This window comes from Neoarius graeffei, chromosome 16 (genome assembly GCF_027579695.1).
Source record: "Neoarius graeffei isolate fNeoGra1 chromosome 16, fNeoGra1.pri, whole genome shotgun sequence".
NCBI classification, from domain to species: Eukaryota; Metazoa; Chordata; class Actinopteri; order Siluriformes; family Ariidae; genus Neoarius; species Neoarius graeffei.
The window spans coordinates 38272269-38288332 of record NC_083584.1 but is presented as its reverse complement, the minus strand read 5'-3'; the positions used below and the strand labels follow the sequence as shown (position 1 = coordinate 38288332).

The window sequence follows — 16064 nt, the reverse complement described above, 5'->3', positions numbered from 1 at the left end:
AGCACGCAACCACACAGACACACAGATACACGCATGCACACACACACAGAAAACAAAGACAAAGAGGAAGGGGGACATGTCTGCTTAGCAACATTTCCAGATCTAAATTAAACTCTGTTTTTTGGCAGACAAGACTGTATAGGATATTATACCGCCAAATTTCCTTTCAAGAGGCCTCAACATCTGACTGGTAAAATCTTTACTCTGGACAAGGGTTAATAGTTGACTTTTTGAGCTTCAAGCCCAATCAAATAGCAAGAGTGGGTGGAAATAAAAAAGAAGTGTATACAGATGAAAAGAGAGATAGACATGAATAGAAACAGACAGCAAAATAGTTCAAAACGATGGAAATAATGTCAGGCTTATGGATACATTTTATAAAACTATAAAATGATTCTTTGTACATCTTGATTTTTTTTTCTTCTAAAGCATTATGATTTCTTCCATTATGATCACTTCATACATCATGAAAAACACTGTGCTTAATGTATTCTAGTGTTTATTTAACACATGTTAGCGGCGCTCCATACTTAAGAGATTACGGTAATGCATTGACCTGATTTTTGATAGCTTTTGCGACTGTACAATGTCCGTACGTACATACAAACATGTACCAACACAGGGGACTCGATAGTAAGTGCAAGGCAACGTATCTCATAAACATTTTACCACCGGACAACAAAATTTGTATTTTTATTTCCATAAGATAAATGGGTTTTTATCCAGCGCTTATTTTTAATTTGCTTTTTGAAAAATAACGTGAGATTATTCACTAACACATTTTACAGAAATATTAATGAAAAAAATGTTGTTTTTCATAACGGGCAACGCATCTTTGCATTGTATGCTTTTTTTTACCTGAATGATTTCTTACTCTGCACACTCGTGTAAACATAATTACTGTATAGTTCAATAGCAATTATGAGCATCTTTCCTTAGGTGTAGATAATCTAAAACTACCGTGGATCTATATCGATTAGTTCTTATGTCCAATAATGTTCAATTGTAACTATATAGTAATGATGTAAAGTGAAAGCACTGGTTCACTGCTGTCCACCAGGCACCCAGCAGAGTCACACCATAATAAATGTCATGGTGTTGTTTCTGGCGCAGGGCATGCAGTGTCAAAAAAAGGAATAAATATGTATCATAACTGCAATGTGTATCTCATTATTGGTCTCACTGTCACAAGACAATGCAGCAATTTACTGATGTGAAATACACAACACGACACAATTCGATGGTCCATATGCTATAATAATATTCTACTCAGGTTGATTTTGTGCCCTTGCAAATATTTTGCTCATACACTCATCAGGAGCTCAGCTTTTAGGCAGTGCCTAAATATCTATATTATATATGTATAAGCCTGAACAGGCCTGATAACATTCTTTGCCTCTTTCACACTCTCTTTCTGTCCATATCTCAACAAAGCCTCAGACATTTCACAATTCAGCTCTATTCCCACTACGTGAATGAAAAGTTACCAAGGTTACGGTTAGGGTTAGGGTTTAACATTCATACTTTTTCATACAAATAGTTTTTTTATTGAACTGAACAAAATCCAACCACTCTTTTTTACTGATTTTTTTTTTCTGTCAGGTCAGGTTGAAAAGTGTAGGTTTGAATTTAGAGCGCTGACCTGTCTATTGGCGCCTACAGACTGTGAGATTTCAGCAATGGAAAAAGTTTATTTCAAGCCACACTGTACAAAATGGATCTAATAGACTTGGGTACGACATCAGGTTTGATGTATGTAGACTGTATGATGATGACAGCTATTGAATCGCAGGCTACAACGGAGGTCAATAAACAAGAATAAAACGTTATCAGTGTGTGTCATCCATCCGCACCACTATTCATAGTTGTCAGTCACATAACTGGTGCAGAGACCAGGAGGGCAAAAAACCCTTCCAACATGGCAGCCAACACTGGACACACCATACAACTGCAGCACAGGCCTGTAAATTTTCCATCTGTTCCAAGCAACAAATATTTAGATTACCTATCAACAGAAGAAAAATAAAGATATGAGAACAAACTGCAAGCTTTGGGCACATGTGATCCCTATACAGCAATCTCAGCAGTATTCAAGTTGCTAAAAACAGCAAAGTCCCTGCTATAGCTCCACTGTGGTGATGTCTACATATATCTTGTGGAGAATGCCTCCCTTTACACTGCTGCCAGGATGAAAGCTTACAAAAATACAGATCGCTGTATGTATTTTCAGTGGGGATGGGAAAATAATGCTGCCGTTTAGGAGGTGAAGGACAAGAAATTTGTCATTGTCAAAACAAAGTTGAGTGCTAATTAGCTAAAGTTAGTGAGCTACCTAATGTTGATCCACGGGTCATTAGTTTCAGGGTTACTGTAGTCAGCATTCTAGGGCAGTAGTGAAAAGACAGTAATATTTTGGTCAGGTTAACATAATATCTTCTGTTATAAATCTACTCAAAAACTTTTTTTTCCAGTGACAGCAAAACATTCCTACAGTTTAAACAAACCTGGTAAGAATAAGAGGCAGGCAGCAGAAGAAAGCCTTGTTTTGCCTTCCAGGTGAATGGTCCAATAATGATGTAACGTCTATTGAATATTGAACTATGAATAGTAAACAACGGTAAACAATGAAACTAAGCAAAAATCGGGTTTGATTAACACAGCACTGACGCCAAACCCGATTGACCCCAACCCAATAAGAGTTTATTGCCATTTGCACAAATAGAAATGGCAATAAAGTCTAAACTAAACTATCAGTGCATCATCCATCCATTATCTGTAGCTGCTTATCCCATTCTACAGGGTCGCAGACAAGCTGGAGCCTATCCCAGCTGACTACGGGCGAGAGGTGGGGTACACCCTGGACAAGTCGCCAGGTCATCACAGGGCTGACACAGAGACAAACAACCATTCACACTCACGGTCAATTTAGAGCCACCAACTAACCTAACCAGCATGTCTTTGGACTGTAGGGGAAAACGGAGCACCCGGAGGAAACCCAGGCAGACACGGGGAGAGCATGCAAACTCCACACAGAAAGGCCCTCGCCGGCCACTGGGCTCGAACCCAGGACCTTCTTGCTGTGAGGTGACAGTGCTAACCACTACACCACCGTGCTGCCATCAGTGCATCATTTCATGCTGAATTCCTATTGCTTAAGTTTGCAGACCTCGGGTGTAGCAGCAGTCACATCGTGACATCTCATCTCATCTCATTATCTCTAGCCGCTTTATCCTTCTACAGGGTCGCAGGCAAGCTGGAGCCTATCCCAGCTGACTACGGGCGAAAGGCGGGGTACACCCTGGACAAGTCGCCAGGTCATCACAGGGCTGACACATAGACACAGACAACCATTCACACTCACATTCACACCTACGGTCAATTTAGAGTCACCAGTTAACCTAACCTGCATGTCTACTGTGGGGGAAACCAGAGCACCTGGAGGAAACCCACGCGGACACGGGGAGAACATGCAAACTCCACACAGAAAGGCCCTCGCCGGCCCCGGGGCTCGAACCCAGGACCTTCTTGCTGTGAGGCGACAGCGCTAACCACTACACCACCGTGCCGCCCCACATCGTGACATGGTCATCTTAAATTTCTGACCGTGTCAGAAGTTTGTCCCAGGACAACAGCCATCACTGAACCTCTCTCACAGTGTGACATACTAAAGATATTGCCAAGTTTCTATCATGCAGCCCAAAATCACAGTGTATACACACCATTAAGTCAACATAAATATGCTTAATTTCATGTTTTCATGGTAGATCTGTAACTAATATAATTGCTATTAAGTGATGGTTGCTTTCATTGCATATGTAATGAGAAAAAAAGACATCATTTACTGACCTACCCGACTGTTTATTTGGTTGAATACCTGTATTTAGTTTGAATTACATAATGAGATGAATTTTGCATTGAATGCAGTAGGAAGGTCTCATCTCATCATCTCTAGCTGCTTTATCCTGTTCTACAGGGTCGCAGGCAAGCTGGAGCCTATCCCAGCTGACTACGGGCGAAAGACGGGGTACACCCTGGACAAATCGCCAGGTCATCACAGGGCTGACACATAGACACAGACAACCATTCACACTCACATTCACACCTACGGTCAATTTAGAGTCACCAGTTAACCTAACCTGCATGTCTTTGGACTGTGGGAGAAACCAGAGCACCCGGAGGAAACCCACGCGGACACGGGGAGAACATGCAAACTCCGCACAGAAAGGCCCTCGCCAGCCGCTGGGCTCGAACCTGGACCTTCTTGCTGTGAGGCGACAGCGCTAACCACTACAACACCGTGCCGCCCCAGTAGGAAGGTGCTCCATTCAAACATCAATGGCTGCGTCCAGAACCCGCACAATCACTATGTTCCACAGGTAACTCAGGGTTTGTTTGTTTTTTTCTGAAAAAGTCGCCTGCTCCTTTAGTGCGGTAGTGTGCGGTTCCGGATGGAACCTATATGGTCAGTTCCTCTAAGCTCCCGCGAGTCCCAATGACGTCATCCTCCTCCCTCGCGCTAGCCCGCAACCGTTCCGCTGCACCCCACCGCCTATCTATTGCACCTACCCCGCCCTAACCCGGGCTAATAAACCCCGATCCCTCAACCGCACCACGACCTCAATCTATTCGAGCATGCAGACGAAGGCCAAACAGGCGTAATTAGATGAGACGTGCTAATTATGGCCTATCCCACCACACACTATCACAGAGAGAGAGAAGACAAGGAGAGGGGGCGCGGACTAGTTGTGTGTCCCTGACCTACAGTGCCCACCAGGCCAGTCACAAAGCCACACGCTGATCAATAAAGCTGGTGGATAAAAACCCAGGGATCCCGCAGGTGACGTCTCCACTGGGGTCTCGAGCGCAAGACGCGCTGGATGCGCTCAAGCGAGAAGCGCGGCTCGCCTCCGAGATTTACAACTGAGCACCAAGCACGCTCTGCAAAGACGCTATTTATTCATCACACACACACACCTTCAGATCTGTCATTAAGTTACCACACACACACACACACACACATGGACAGATGCTGAAACTGAGGTCTCGCGCAGCCACGTTTGTCTGCGGATAACAATAGAGCGCGAGCTCAGCTTACCGACACAGAGTGCGCGAGCAGCAGCGCCACAGCCATCCAGTCCGGCAGCTTCATGGCACCAGCAGCACCAGCAGCACCAGCAGCAGCAATACCGGATCACCCGACCACCCGCTCGCCCCGATTCGTCTCCAAAAAAGGCGAAAAGCACTAAAATCTTCTCCTCAGTTTACAGGATCCGAGTTCAGTGCAGGCGGTCGTCGGGACATCCGTCCTGTCCAGGAGCTTATTGAATCTAATCCCTGCAAAAGAGGAGCGCAGAGCCTATTAGTGTTTCACTGACTTTTGGTGCTCGGGTCCTGTTGGACTCACAATTAGCAAGATCCAACCTCCAATCAATCTGTGTGTGTGGTGTGTGTGTCAGGATGCGCGCCGGGCCGGGTGGGTTCTCCTCATGGGGATTAGAGCGCCCCCTGCAGCCCGCCCGAGCATCCGTTACAACCGGGGAGGGGGGAGAGACCGGGATTCTCTGCTCGTCACGCCTGCTATTACGGCACGAGCTCACGAGCGTGTACGTGTGTGTGTGTGTGTGTGTGTGTGTGTGTGTGTGTGTGTGTGTTTATATCTTAGTGTGTACCAAATGTCCCCAAAAGCAATATCTGACCTTGTTGTGGAGACATTTGTCTGTCTGTCCCTAATTAGTCAAAAGGTTACAGAAGTTAAGGTTAGGTTAAAGTGCATATTCTGGACCAATTTCGTGTTTGTTTGTTTTTTTAATATATGAAAGAATGTCCCTTTACACACTCATCCAGAAGAGTAATTTTGCACAAGGCCATCTGTCTACAGCAGAAAAAAATAAAATAACAAAACGCGTCTGGAAAAATCCCAAGGGAGTCTGGAGCCAGATTCGTGACGTCACCTGCGGAAGCGAGCTTGCACGGTTTCAGTGCACAGCCTGTGTAGACCAAGTTTAGCAGCGAGCGATTTTGCATTGAAATATGGAATTGTCACCTGAGCACAATGTTACTTCACCTTTGGATGAAGACTAAAATGAGATGTCAGAATTGGGGCTTCATCTGTTTGGATTTGATGATGATTCAAGTAGTGAAGACGACGGAGACAACACCGGGGATGTAAATAATACGGTCGTTTTCTCATAAACAAACCAGCGCTGACGTAGGATTCAAAAGGAGACGTCCCGCACGTGATGTTACGAAAATCAATGTTTGCCAGGAAATCCAAATGGCAAGTTTTTTCAGAGGCGGACCAATTCGCCTCAAATGGCTTGATTTCAACTGAATTTTTCTGGTATTGCGCAAGGTAAAAAAAATTGCACAAAATCCAAAATATATTTGACCAAAGTCTCATCTCATCTCATCATCTCTAGCCGCCTTATCCTGTTCTACAGGGTCACAGGCAAGCTGGAGCCTATCCCAGCTGACTACGGGCGAAAGGCGGGGTACACCCTGGACAAGTCACCAGGTCATCACAGGGCTGACACATAGACAACCATTCACACTCACATTCACACCTACGGTCAATTTAGAGTCACCAGTTAACCTAACCTGCATGTCTTTGGACTGTGGGGGAAACCGGAGCACCCGGAGGAAACTCACGCAGACACGGGGCTCGAATTCGGACCTTCTTGCTGTGAGGCGACAGCGCTAACCACTACACCACCGTGCCGCCCTATTTAACCAAAGTTTAATATAAAATAGGAGAATTACATTGATCCTGCTCCTGAATTTACCCGTTATATGCACTTTAAGGTTAGATTTTCGAGTTGGGGTCGGCATAGTACACTGATTAAAGGGGGAAATGGGGGTTGTAGAATTTACAAAAATGGAATTAATATACATGACATGATTTTTTTATGCTACCTCTCTGAACATATATAAATCATGTAGAACTGATTGATTTTTGAGGAATGTCAAATCTATGAATTTCAGTCATGTTGGGAGAAAAGAAAAAGGTTATGTTTTGCTCAGTAACTCCGCCCATTTTGAAGATGAGCTCGGCAAGGCCAGACATTTTCAAGTTCAGTCCACCATAGAGTATTAACTTTAATCCAGCAGGGAAGATATACAAAACCAAGGGGGGAAAAAAACATTTGGCTTCAACAATTTAGTTATAAATGCTGAGCATGCAAATCAGTCACGTTAATTTAACATGGGATAATTAAATACATCTAACATAAAAACATCCTCCATATTAGCAAATAAAATATGTTTGATTGACAAAAAATATCTTTGTGTTAACATGAATAAATCATGTTTGTTAAACATGACAAAAGTTGGTACATTGAACATGACTAAATTTGGTCAAGTGAACATGATTTTAATGTGTGCAACTGATGTACATGATTTTTTCATTTTAAATCCACAGCCTATTTTTTTCAGTGTATCTCTCTCTCTCTCTCTCTCTCTCTCTCTCTCTCTCACACACACACACACACACACACACACACACACACACACACACACACACACACACACACACATCAGAGAAACAGAGTATATCCCCAGGCCTGAGATCCCATTGGTCTGACAGACAAGGATCCTAAACATAAATGACAGGATTCATATTTTATCCCTCAGGTTCTGTGGATCACACAATTCAAGGATTTAGCATTTTATTGTCATTGTGCTTGACACAACACAATTCTGTTGGTGACAAGCTGATGCCTAAAAATGCAAATATTACACAACTACAAAAATACAAATGACAATAAATAGAGTGCAAAACACCATAAGTGCAAAGCACAACACAAACAGATATTGCACATACAAGACAGGTACAAGATGAATGTTACACTTATGGCCAAATATTGCTCACATGAGAGACTGCAAGATGTGGATTATTGCGCATATACCTGAATTATGTGTGCAGACAATGTGGGAACAGAGCCATTCTATGTCTGTTATCAATCTATATAAGATTTTATATGACATTGATAAAATGGAAAGGTTTTTCATATCTGTTAACTATGTAATCAGACATATACAATACATGATGCTTTATTGGCATCAAAAGCACACCCACTGTGCCTGGATCCAGGACAAAAGCTTTTTGACCAATATACAGGTGTATTTGGATTAAATACATGTCAGTTGATCTCCTGAGCTCTCACCCAGCCTGTGCCTGGGACAATTTTGATCCCACTGTGAGGGTGAATGAGGCTGATTAATTTGATTTCAAAATACCTTTTGATTCTTCTCTGGTTGACACATAATTCAGCATTATCAGATATATACACAGCAGCACTGACTAAGGAAGTAAGACACTTTCTTTTTCTTCGTCCCATAGCCAGCAAGAGCCGTAGGGGCACCACTTATGACATTTTAACAGATCATCATTGGTGTATCGAGGGCATTTCAACTTGGCAGAGCTCATCCCCCTCCAAGCTTACTCAATGGACAATTTAGAGCCACCAGTTAGCCTAACCGGCATGACTTTGGACTGTGGGGGAAACCGGAGCACCTGGAGGAAACCCACGCAGACACAGGGAGAACATGAAAACTCCACACAGAAAGGCCCCCGTTGGCCAATGGGCTCAATCCCAGAAACTTCTTACTGTGAGGCAACAATGCTAACCACTTCACCACCATGCTGCTCAAAGACACTTTACAATTTTGCAATGCCGGGTAAGAAGGGCCCCTCTGCAAGCAATACATTTGCACCTTAATCAAATTGCTTTTCCAAAGCAGTTTACATGTACATACTGCCACACCCTTAATATTCTGCAAACAGGCAATAACCTGGTAGCACAATTATGGCCAGCAGTTGCACAATTATGGCCTGGTAGCACAATTATGGCCTCAACAATTATGGTCTACACCTGGAGGACTGGTACACTGTTAGAAAAATCCATCCATCCATCTGTAAAAGCTTACCCTGTGCAGGGTCACGGTCAAGCCAGCACCTATCCCAGCTGACTATGGGCGAGAGGTGGGGTACACCCTGGACAAGTCACCAGATCATCACAGGGCTGATACATAGAGACAAACAACCATTCACACTCACATTCACACCTACAGTCAATTTAGAGCCACCAATTAGCCTAACCTGCACGTCTTTGGACTGGGGGGGAAACCGGAGCACCTGGAGGAAACCCACGCGCACACGGGGAGAACATGCAAATTCCACACAGAAAGGCCCCTATTGGCCACTGGGTTCAAACCTAGAACCTTCTTGCTGTGAGGCAACAGTGCTAACACCACCGTGCTGCCCTGTTAGAAACAACAAACTTCAAATAAATAAAGCGACGTAACTGGACAAACCATTTGCAACTTCTAAATCACCTAATTAGACATATCCTAGTGGATAATAATGTGCTAAGGTGTGTTTCCTAGACTTCCCCAATCTCTACAAGATTGGGAAAATCATGAATTACCTTTCAAATTCCACTAGATTAGTATAAACTAATGCAAACCTCAATGAGGAAAATAATTCAGTTGAACATAAAGTTGTAATGTCTAATAGAAAAGTTAGTTGTAACCATGAAATAGATTTATTTGCCTTTTATAGTCTACTTCTAAAGGGTGGAAGGAATGTGTTAGATTGGTTAAATGTAACTGCTGAATCATGTTATTATCCATGCTTTCACTAGCCTAGTAAACTAGACCCACCCGCCTAGCGGCCAAAAATATTTTTGCCTACAAGTTGGTCTAGCCTCGCACCATATCAACAAAACACCCCGGGCATCAAATCGTGCCCGCCAATCACAATGCAAGGTTTTTGTTTGGATTCTTTGGGCGGGCTTTTGCAGGAGTGACGACAAGGCTGCGCGACGCTGGAGAAAGCACAACAGGAAAGATGGCTACGGCTAGTGAACAGCGCTAGTTTGACTCCGCTTTGGAATCAGTTTTAGAAGAATTAGACTTGGAGTTTTCGTTGAAACATGAGCAGGAAGAGGCTCTCCGCTCATTCCTTTTCAAGAAGGACGTTTTCGCTGTTTTGCCGACCGGCTATGGCAAAAGTCTGATCTACCAGCTGGCTCCGCTGGTAGCCAAAAGGATGGGGCTAGTTTGTGCAGTACGAAGAATTAATAAACAGCTTTGAAACATTACTTTTTGATTGTTTCTTATTTTCCCGTTATTTTAAATTTAAGGGAAATTATTTCACCAAACACCACTAAATAAAAATAAAAACTCTCAAACAGTTTAAGCAAACCCTTGAAAAACACTTGGAAAAAAAAAGGTGTATGTTAAGTATGTGGTACAGACTCCAAACTTGTGGTCATTATCTCCAAACTTCTTAATATCTAGAACCTGTTAATTAATACGCATTTTGAAAAATTATTTATTTCAAGGCCTCCCCCACTGCTTTCTGTCGCTCTGACTACGTCACAGTCACTGTTGCGCTGATTGGTCAGAGCGTTGGCCTATACGCACAGAGACAGTTTGAAAGACAGCGGGTTGTTCCTCCCACACCCTTCGGAAATGTCTACGAGCGAGGCCAGACTAAATATTCACATTTAGTCTGGCTTGCCAGGCTATGCTTTCACAGCTCAGAATAGACAATTAGCTACACAATGGCATTAGCACCCAGGCACCAAGATAGTTGTGCCAATGGTGAAACAAAATAAATTCTTTATACTTTATTATAAATTTTAACTGTAAACTACAATGACATTATTATTATTATCTCATGCTGTGGGTTACAGCGACACTCACCAACCACTTTATTAGGAACACCTGAACACCTAAGCATGCATTATCAGCCAATTGTATGGCAGCAGTGCAATGTATATAATCATGTAGATATGGGCCAGTAACTTCACAAAATGTTCACATCAACCAATCAGAATGAGGAAAAAAAAATGTGATCTCAGTGATTTTGACCATGGCATGATTGTTGGTGCCAGATGTACTGGTTTGAATATTTCTATTACTGCTGATCTCCTGGGATTTCCACCCACAACAGTATCTAGAGTTTATTCAAAATGGTGCGATAAAGAAAATAACATTGAGTGAGCAGCAGTTCTGCAGAAGGAAATGCCTTGTTGATGAGAGGTCTATGGAGAATGGCCAGATTGGGTCAAGCTGACAGAAAGTAACCCACATAAGCACTGTGTACAATTGTGGTGAGCAGAAGAGTATCTCAGAATACACAACACATTTAATCATGAGGTGGATGGGCTACAACAGCAGAAGGCCACATCGGATTTCCGCTTCTGTCAGCCAAGAACAGAAAACTGAGGCTACAGTGGGCACAGGCTCATCAAAACTGGACAGCTGAAGACTGGGGAAAAAAATCATGGTGCATTATCATGCTGGAAGTAGCCATTAGAAGATGGTAAATTGTGGCCATTAAGGGATGCACATGGTCAGCAACAATAAGCTGTGGCATTCAAATGCGTATTGATTGGTATTAACAGCTCCAAGGTCTCATCTCATCTCATTATCTCTAGCCGCTTTATCCTTCTACAGGGTCGCAGGCAAGCTGGAGCCTATCCCAGCTGACTATGGGCGAAAGGCGGGGTACACCCTGGACAAGTCGCCAGGTCATCACAGGGCTGACACATAGACACAGACAACCATTCACACTCACATTCACACCTACGGTCAATTTAGAGTCACCAGTTAACCTAACCTGCATGTCTTTGGACTGTGGGGGAAACCGGAGCACCCGGAGGAAACCCACGCGGACACGGGGAGAACATGCAAACTCCGCACAGAAAGGCCCTCGCCGGCCCCGGGGCTCGAACCCAGGACCTTGTTGCTGTGAGGCGACAGTGCTAACCACTACACCACCGTGCCGCCCACCTCCAAGGTGTGCCAAGAAAATATTCCCCACACCGTTACACCACTCCCACCAGTCTGGACTGTTGACGCAAGGAAGGTTGGGTCCATGGATTCATGCTGGTGCCAAATTCTGACCCTACCATCTGTGTGCAAAAGGAAGAAATTGCCATTTATCAGACCAGGCTATGTTTTGACACTGATTTGTCAGCTGCACGTTCATGTTGTGAATCTCCTATTTTACCACACCACAAAGTTCCTCTACTAAGTTATTTGAGTTACCATAGCCTTTCTGTTAGCTCAGTTTAATGCAGAACTGGAGTGTCATGATGGCGTGGTTCTTACGGAAGTCATGCAAGCATTCATTACTTTCCTGGCAATGGTGAAAGCTGCCATATCAAATGTACTGTATACATGTGGTGCGGCATATTGTATGTAAAGAGAAGTATAGAAGGAATGAGATAACAATTAAATGTTTATCATGCATGTCATCTGGTAATGTACAATTTGAACTTGTAGTTGCATTGTAAAATGTATTTATGCCTGACTTCAAGCAGTTGCTGAAAAAATAAAAAATAAATAGAGGAAAAAAGAGCAACTTTCCCAGGATGCATGTGACAGAATGTGTCTTGTGGGATTCAATGCCTTGGCATGTCTTCTAAGTGCTCTGTGAATGTCACATACTCAGGCTTCCCAGCTGGCTGGGACTTCATGGTCTGTTATGTAATTGACTACTTAATCCATCCCCTATAAACAGAATGATCTTCATTAGGTGACACTAATAAAGCTTAATAAGAATGAATAGTGTTCTTTTCTGTATTTTTCATTTGCAGAAGTTTGGGTCTTGTTTGGAACAAGTGCCACTTTACAGATTACGAGCATAAGCATTCACTTTACATGTACATTTAGCCTTAAGAGACACTCTTGGCAGCACGGTGGTGTAGTGGTTAGCGCTGTCGCCTCACAGCAAGAAGGTCCTGGGTTCGAGCCCGGTGGCCGGCGAGGCCTTTCTGTGTGGAGTTTGCATGTTCTCCTCGTGTCTGCATGGGAGACACACCTCCGGGTGCTCCAGTTTCCCCCACGGTCCAAAGACATGCAGGTTAGGCTAATTAGTGGCTCTAAATCGACCGTAGGTATGAATGTGAGTGTGAATGGTTGTTTGTGTCTATGTGTCAGCCATGCAATAACCTGGCGACTTGTCCAGGGTGTACCACACCTCTCGCCTATGGTCAGCTGGGATAGGCTCCAGCTTGCCTGTGACCCTGTAGAACAGGATAAGCGGCTACAGATAATGGGTGGATGGAGACGCTCTTGTCCAGAACAGCTTACAAAATAGTTTAAGGATACACTGATGATACAAAACATATCGCAACTATGCAAGGAATCTGAAAGAGAAGTGACAATTTTGAGTTTGGCTGGTGGTGACAAAAAGACAATTTAAAGCCCAAGTGTGCAAAAAAGGACAGTTTCAAGTGTACTATGACCATACCCATCTTTGAATAAGTATAACTGTGAGGATAAAATGCTGGCAGATGCATCCAGCTGTCCTTTGCCAGAGTTCACCACAAGAGTAAGTGGCTCTCATTGTAACATTAAATCCTCCTTTTGTCTCAAGCAAGCATTCTGTGAATTCTTGCTGATCTATTTCATATTCACAATCACTGGCAGTGCATCATCATGTAGGTTGTATGGCTTATATATCAGTGACCTCAGGTGATGGTTGTCAGACACAACTGGCCTACTCAGCAAATAGCAAAAGCGTCACTTTCTTGTCAAAACAGATAATGTTTTTTAGTGTAAATACAGAGGTGATTATAGGAACGTTTATAGGAGGTGATTGGTCGAGAAAGTTGGACTATTTTTTGATAATCACCTCGAGCGACTTGGCAAAATGGCGGCCTATCGCTTCATTAACATAAGTGAGGAAGAATTACAAATTATGTAAGAAAATGCTGTTCCTAAAAGCACTAAAGATGCTACGAAGTTTGGTCTAAAACTATTCAAAGGTAAGGTGGAATTGTGATTTATTTTATCTGTTTCAAAACAAAGTATTTTATGTGAGTCAGCACAGATAAGTGACACAAGTCTCTGTGGACCGTTATTACGTACATTTGCATGCCACTTTGGAAGTTTGAAATAAATGATTTTTTAAATGTTTTTTTTAAATAATCATCTGTGTGTTTATACTAAAACAATTATCTGCCTCAGGCTCAGTGAATATCAGTCAATAATAACCTTGACTTCGTCTCGGTTATTATTTAAATAATATTGGCTGGCGTTCAGTGGTATATCAGATATATTCCATTCAACTAGCATGATACTGAACTCGTCTGTGACTCGTTCACTGTCATACTAGCTGAATGGAATATATCTGATATACCGTGAAAAAAAAGCCAACCAATATTATTATTATTATACATACACATTCAATGGCGCTGCCGGCCAACAAAGAAATGCTTTTGCACATGTGCAGCAGAAAACTTTCTCATTGAATATTCAACTCTGACGTGTGACATTGTGTTGTCTTGACAACCATGCAATATCATAAACCATATTCAATGCTCATTCTCCATTGGGTAGAGTGATGTAATACAGGTTGATACACGATAAGCGATATGCTAACAATATTGCATGCTATCAAACCAAATGAACGAAACCTGCTAGAAGGGAATAGAATACATGTTTTTATTCCATTGAAAAGGTGTCCTGTATGTATAATAATCACCAATATTCACTTTCGCTTTCAGTGAATAATTGTTAAATATTAATGATGGGGCTCACTATTAGTGGGGGAGAGAGATCAAAGATGGCATGGTGCGAAATTAAATTTTTATTTACCTACTGTATAACAGCATGTCCTGAAATGTTTTATTCCTTTTTTTAACCACAGCAAATACCTAACCATTAATTATCATGTTAATTAAAGAGTGACACATCATACTTTTTATCCATTTATATTTACATTTTATGCTATGGAATGTCCTCAGAAAATGTTAGTTGCTACTTATATTATACCGGCTGTAATCGAAAACATATTATGAGAACATTAGTATAAGTCTCTGACTTGCCTTGAACCCTGCACCATTGTCAGAGCTGCTGTTATAGAAAATTAATCAACACCTTCTGATCAATCAGATTTGAGAATTTAACAGTGCTGTGGTATAATCAGTTTTAAAGCATTTCCTATGCAGTTCCAAGCTGCTATCTTTGGCCTTGAATGACGGGGGAAATGGGAACGTAATGGGCTGTTGCTTATATGGAGTTGTCAGTTCAACTGGTGCTGACTCCAGGTCAGTGTCTTTTAAATATTTTTTTTCTGATTAGTCCCTTATAAATCCATTTATATATCATTCTGTAGATAAAGTCACAATGCTATGTTGTGTTGCCCACACATTCCATGTGGATCCTTCAAGGCTGATTTAAAAAAAAAAAATCTAATAGTTTATGTGGAGATTTGAATTAGCCCCGAGGCATCACCACACCACTTAACACTATGCTCCACAACAATGCATCTGTGATATTGTTTGTATGAATTATATTATTTTCGGGGGTCTTAGAAGAACAAGAAAAATTATTCTGCTTTAGAAAAAACATTTAGCAATAATCAGAAGGTTTCAATCATATTCCATACTTTCAACACACCTCCATTGTTTATTATTGACCCTGTCTCCATTCACCCAATGTCCATCTGTATACATCAATAACTTTAACAATGCTTTGTAATGTTCCTTCCACAGATGGAAAAATATTTTTTAAATATTGCATTAAAAATGTATTCTTAGACTAGTATTATTGGAATAAAATATATTCTGAATAATACTGAAACTAGAAACCCGTTATTTTAAATCACACCATAGGCAGTTTTAACTGACAACTGCCCACTAATTGGATATAAAAACCGCTTAGTTGAAGATCAGATGTGAGTGAGTTGCTTTCCAACATCAGTTTAGCACTTTCTCACTACTGTATTAGCTGTCTGTAGAACAGACGTGCCTTACAGGGAGTCCACAAGCTGTAGAGAAACACTTCTCAGAACATGTCCTACTTAAAATCATATCCTATCATGCTCTGCCAAGGTTGATTTCACAGCATGGTTAATTGTGTGTGTGATCATGCCCAAGGGTCAGAGGACTTACTGTCCTAGCTCTGTTCAACAGATATTGAAGATGTACACTTTTCTTTTAAACATCCAGACTATCACCAAAACTCCAGAACAGGTCTTTAATGTTCCATATTTTAAAGTATTTAATATGCATCTGTAAGTTTTTAATGCTCAATATTTTGCCACC

General features: G+C 42.1%; 1 protein-coding gene across 1 annotated transcript in view; it reads right to left on the bottom strand.

The window, feature by feature from the left end:
• sdc3 (syndecan 3) overlaps positions 1–5462 on the bottom strand; it is a 58541-nt gene extending 53079 nt beyond the window's left edge. Inside the window, exon 1 of the mRNA XM_060942917.1 lies at positions 5096–5462. Within this exon, the coding sequence (XP_060798900.1) occupies positions 5096–5149 (54 nt within the window). The 5' untranslated portion in view covers positions 5150–5462. The remainder of the gene's footprint in view (positions 1–5095) is intronic.
• Between the last annotated feature and the right edge of the window lie 10602 nt (positions 5463–16064).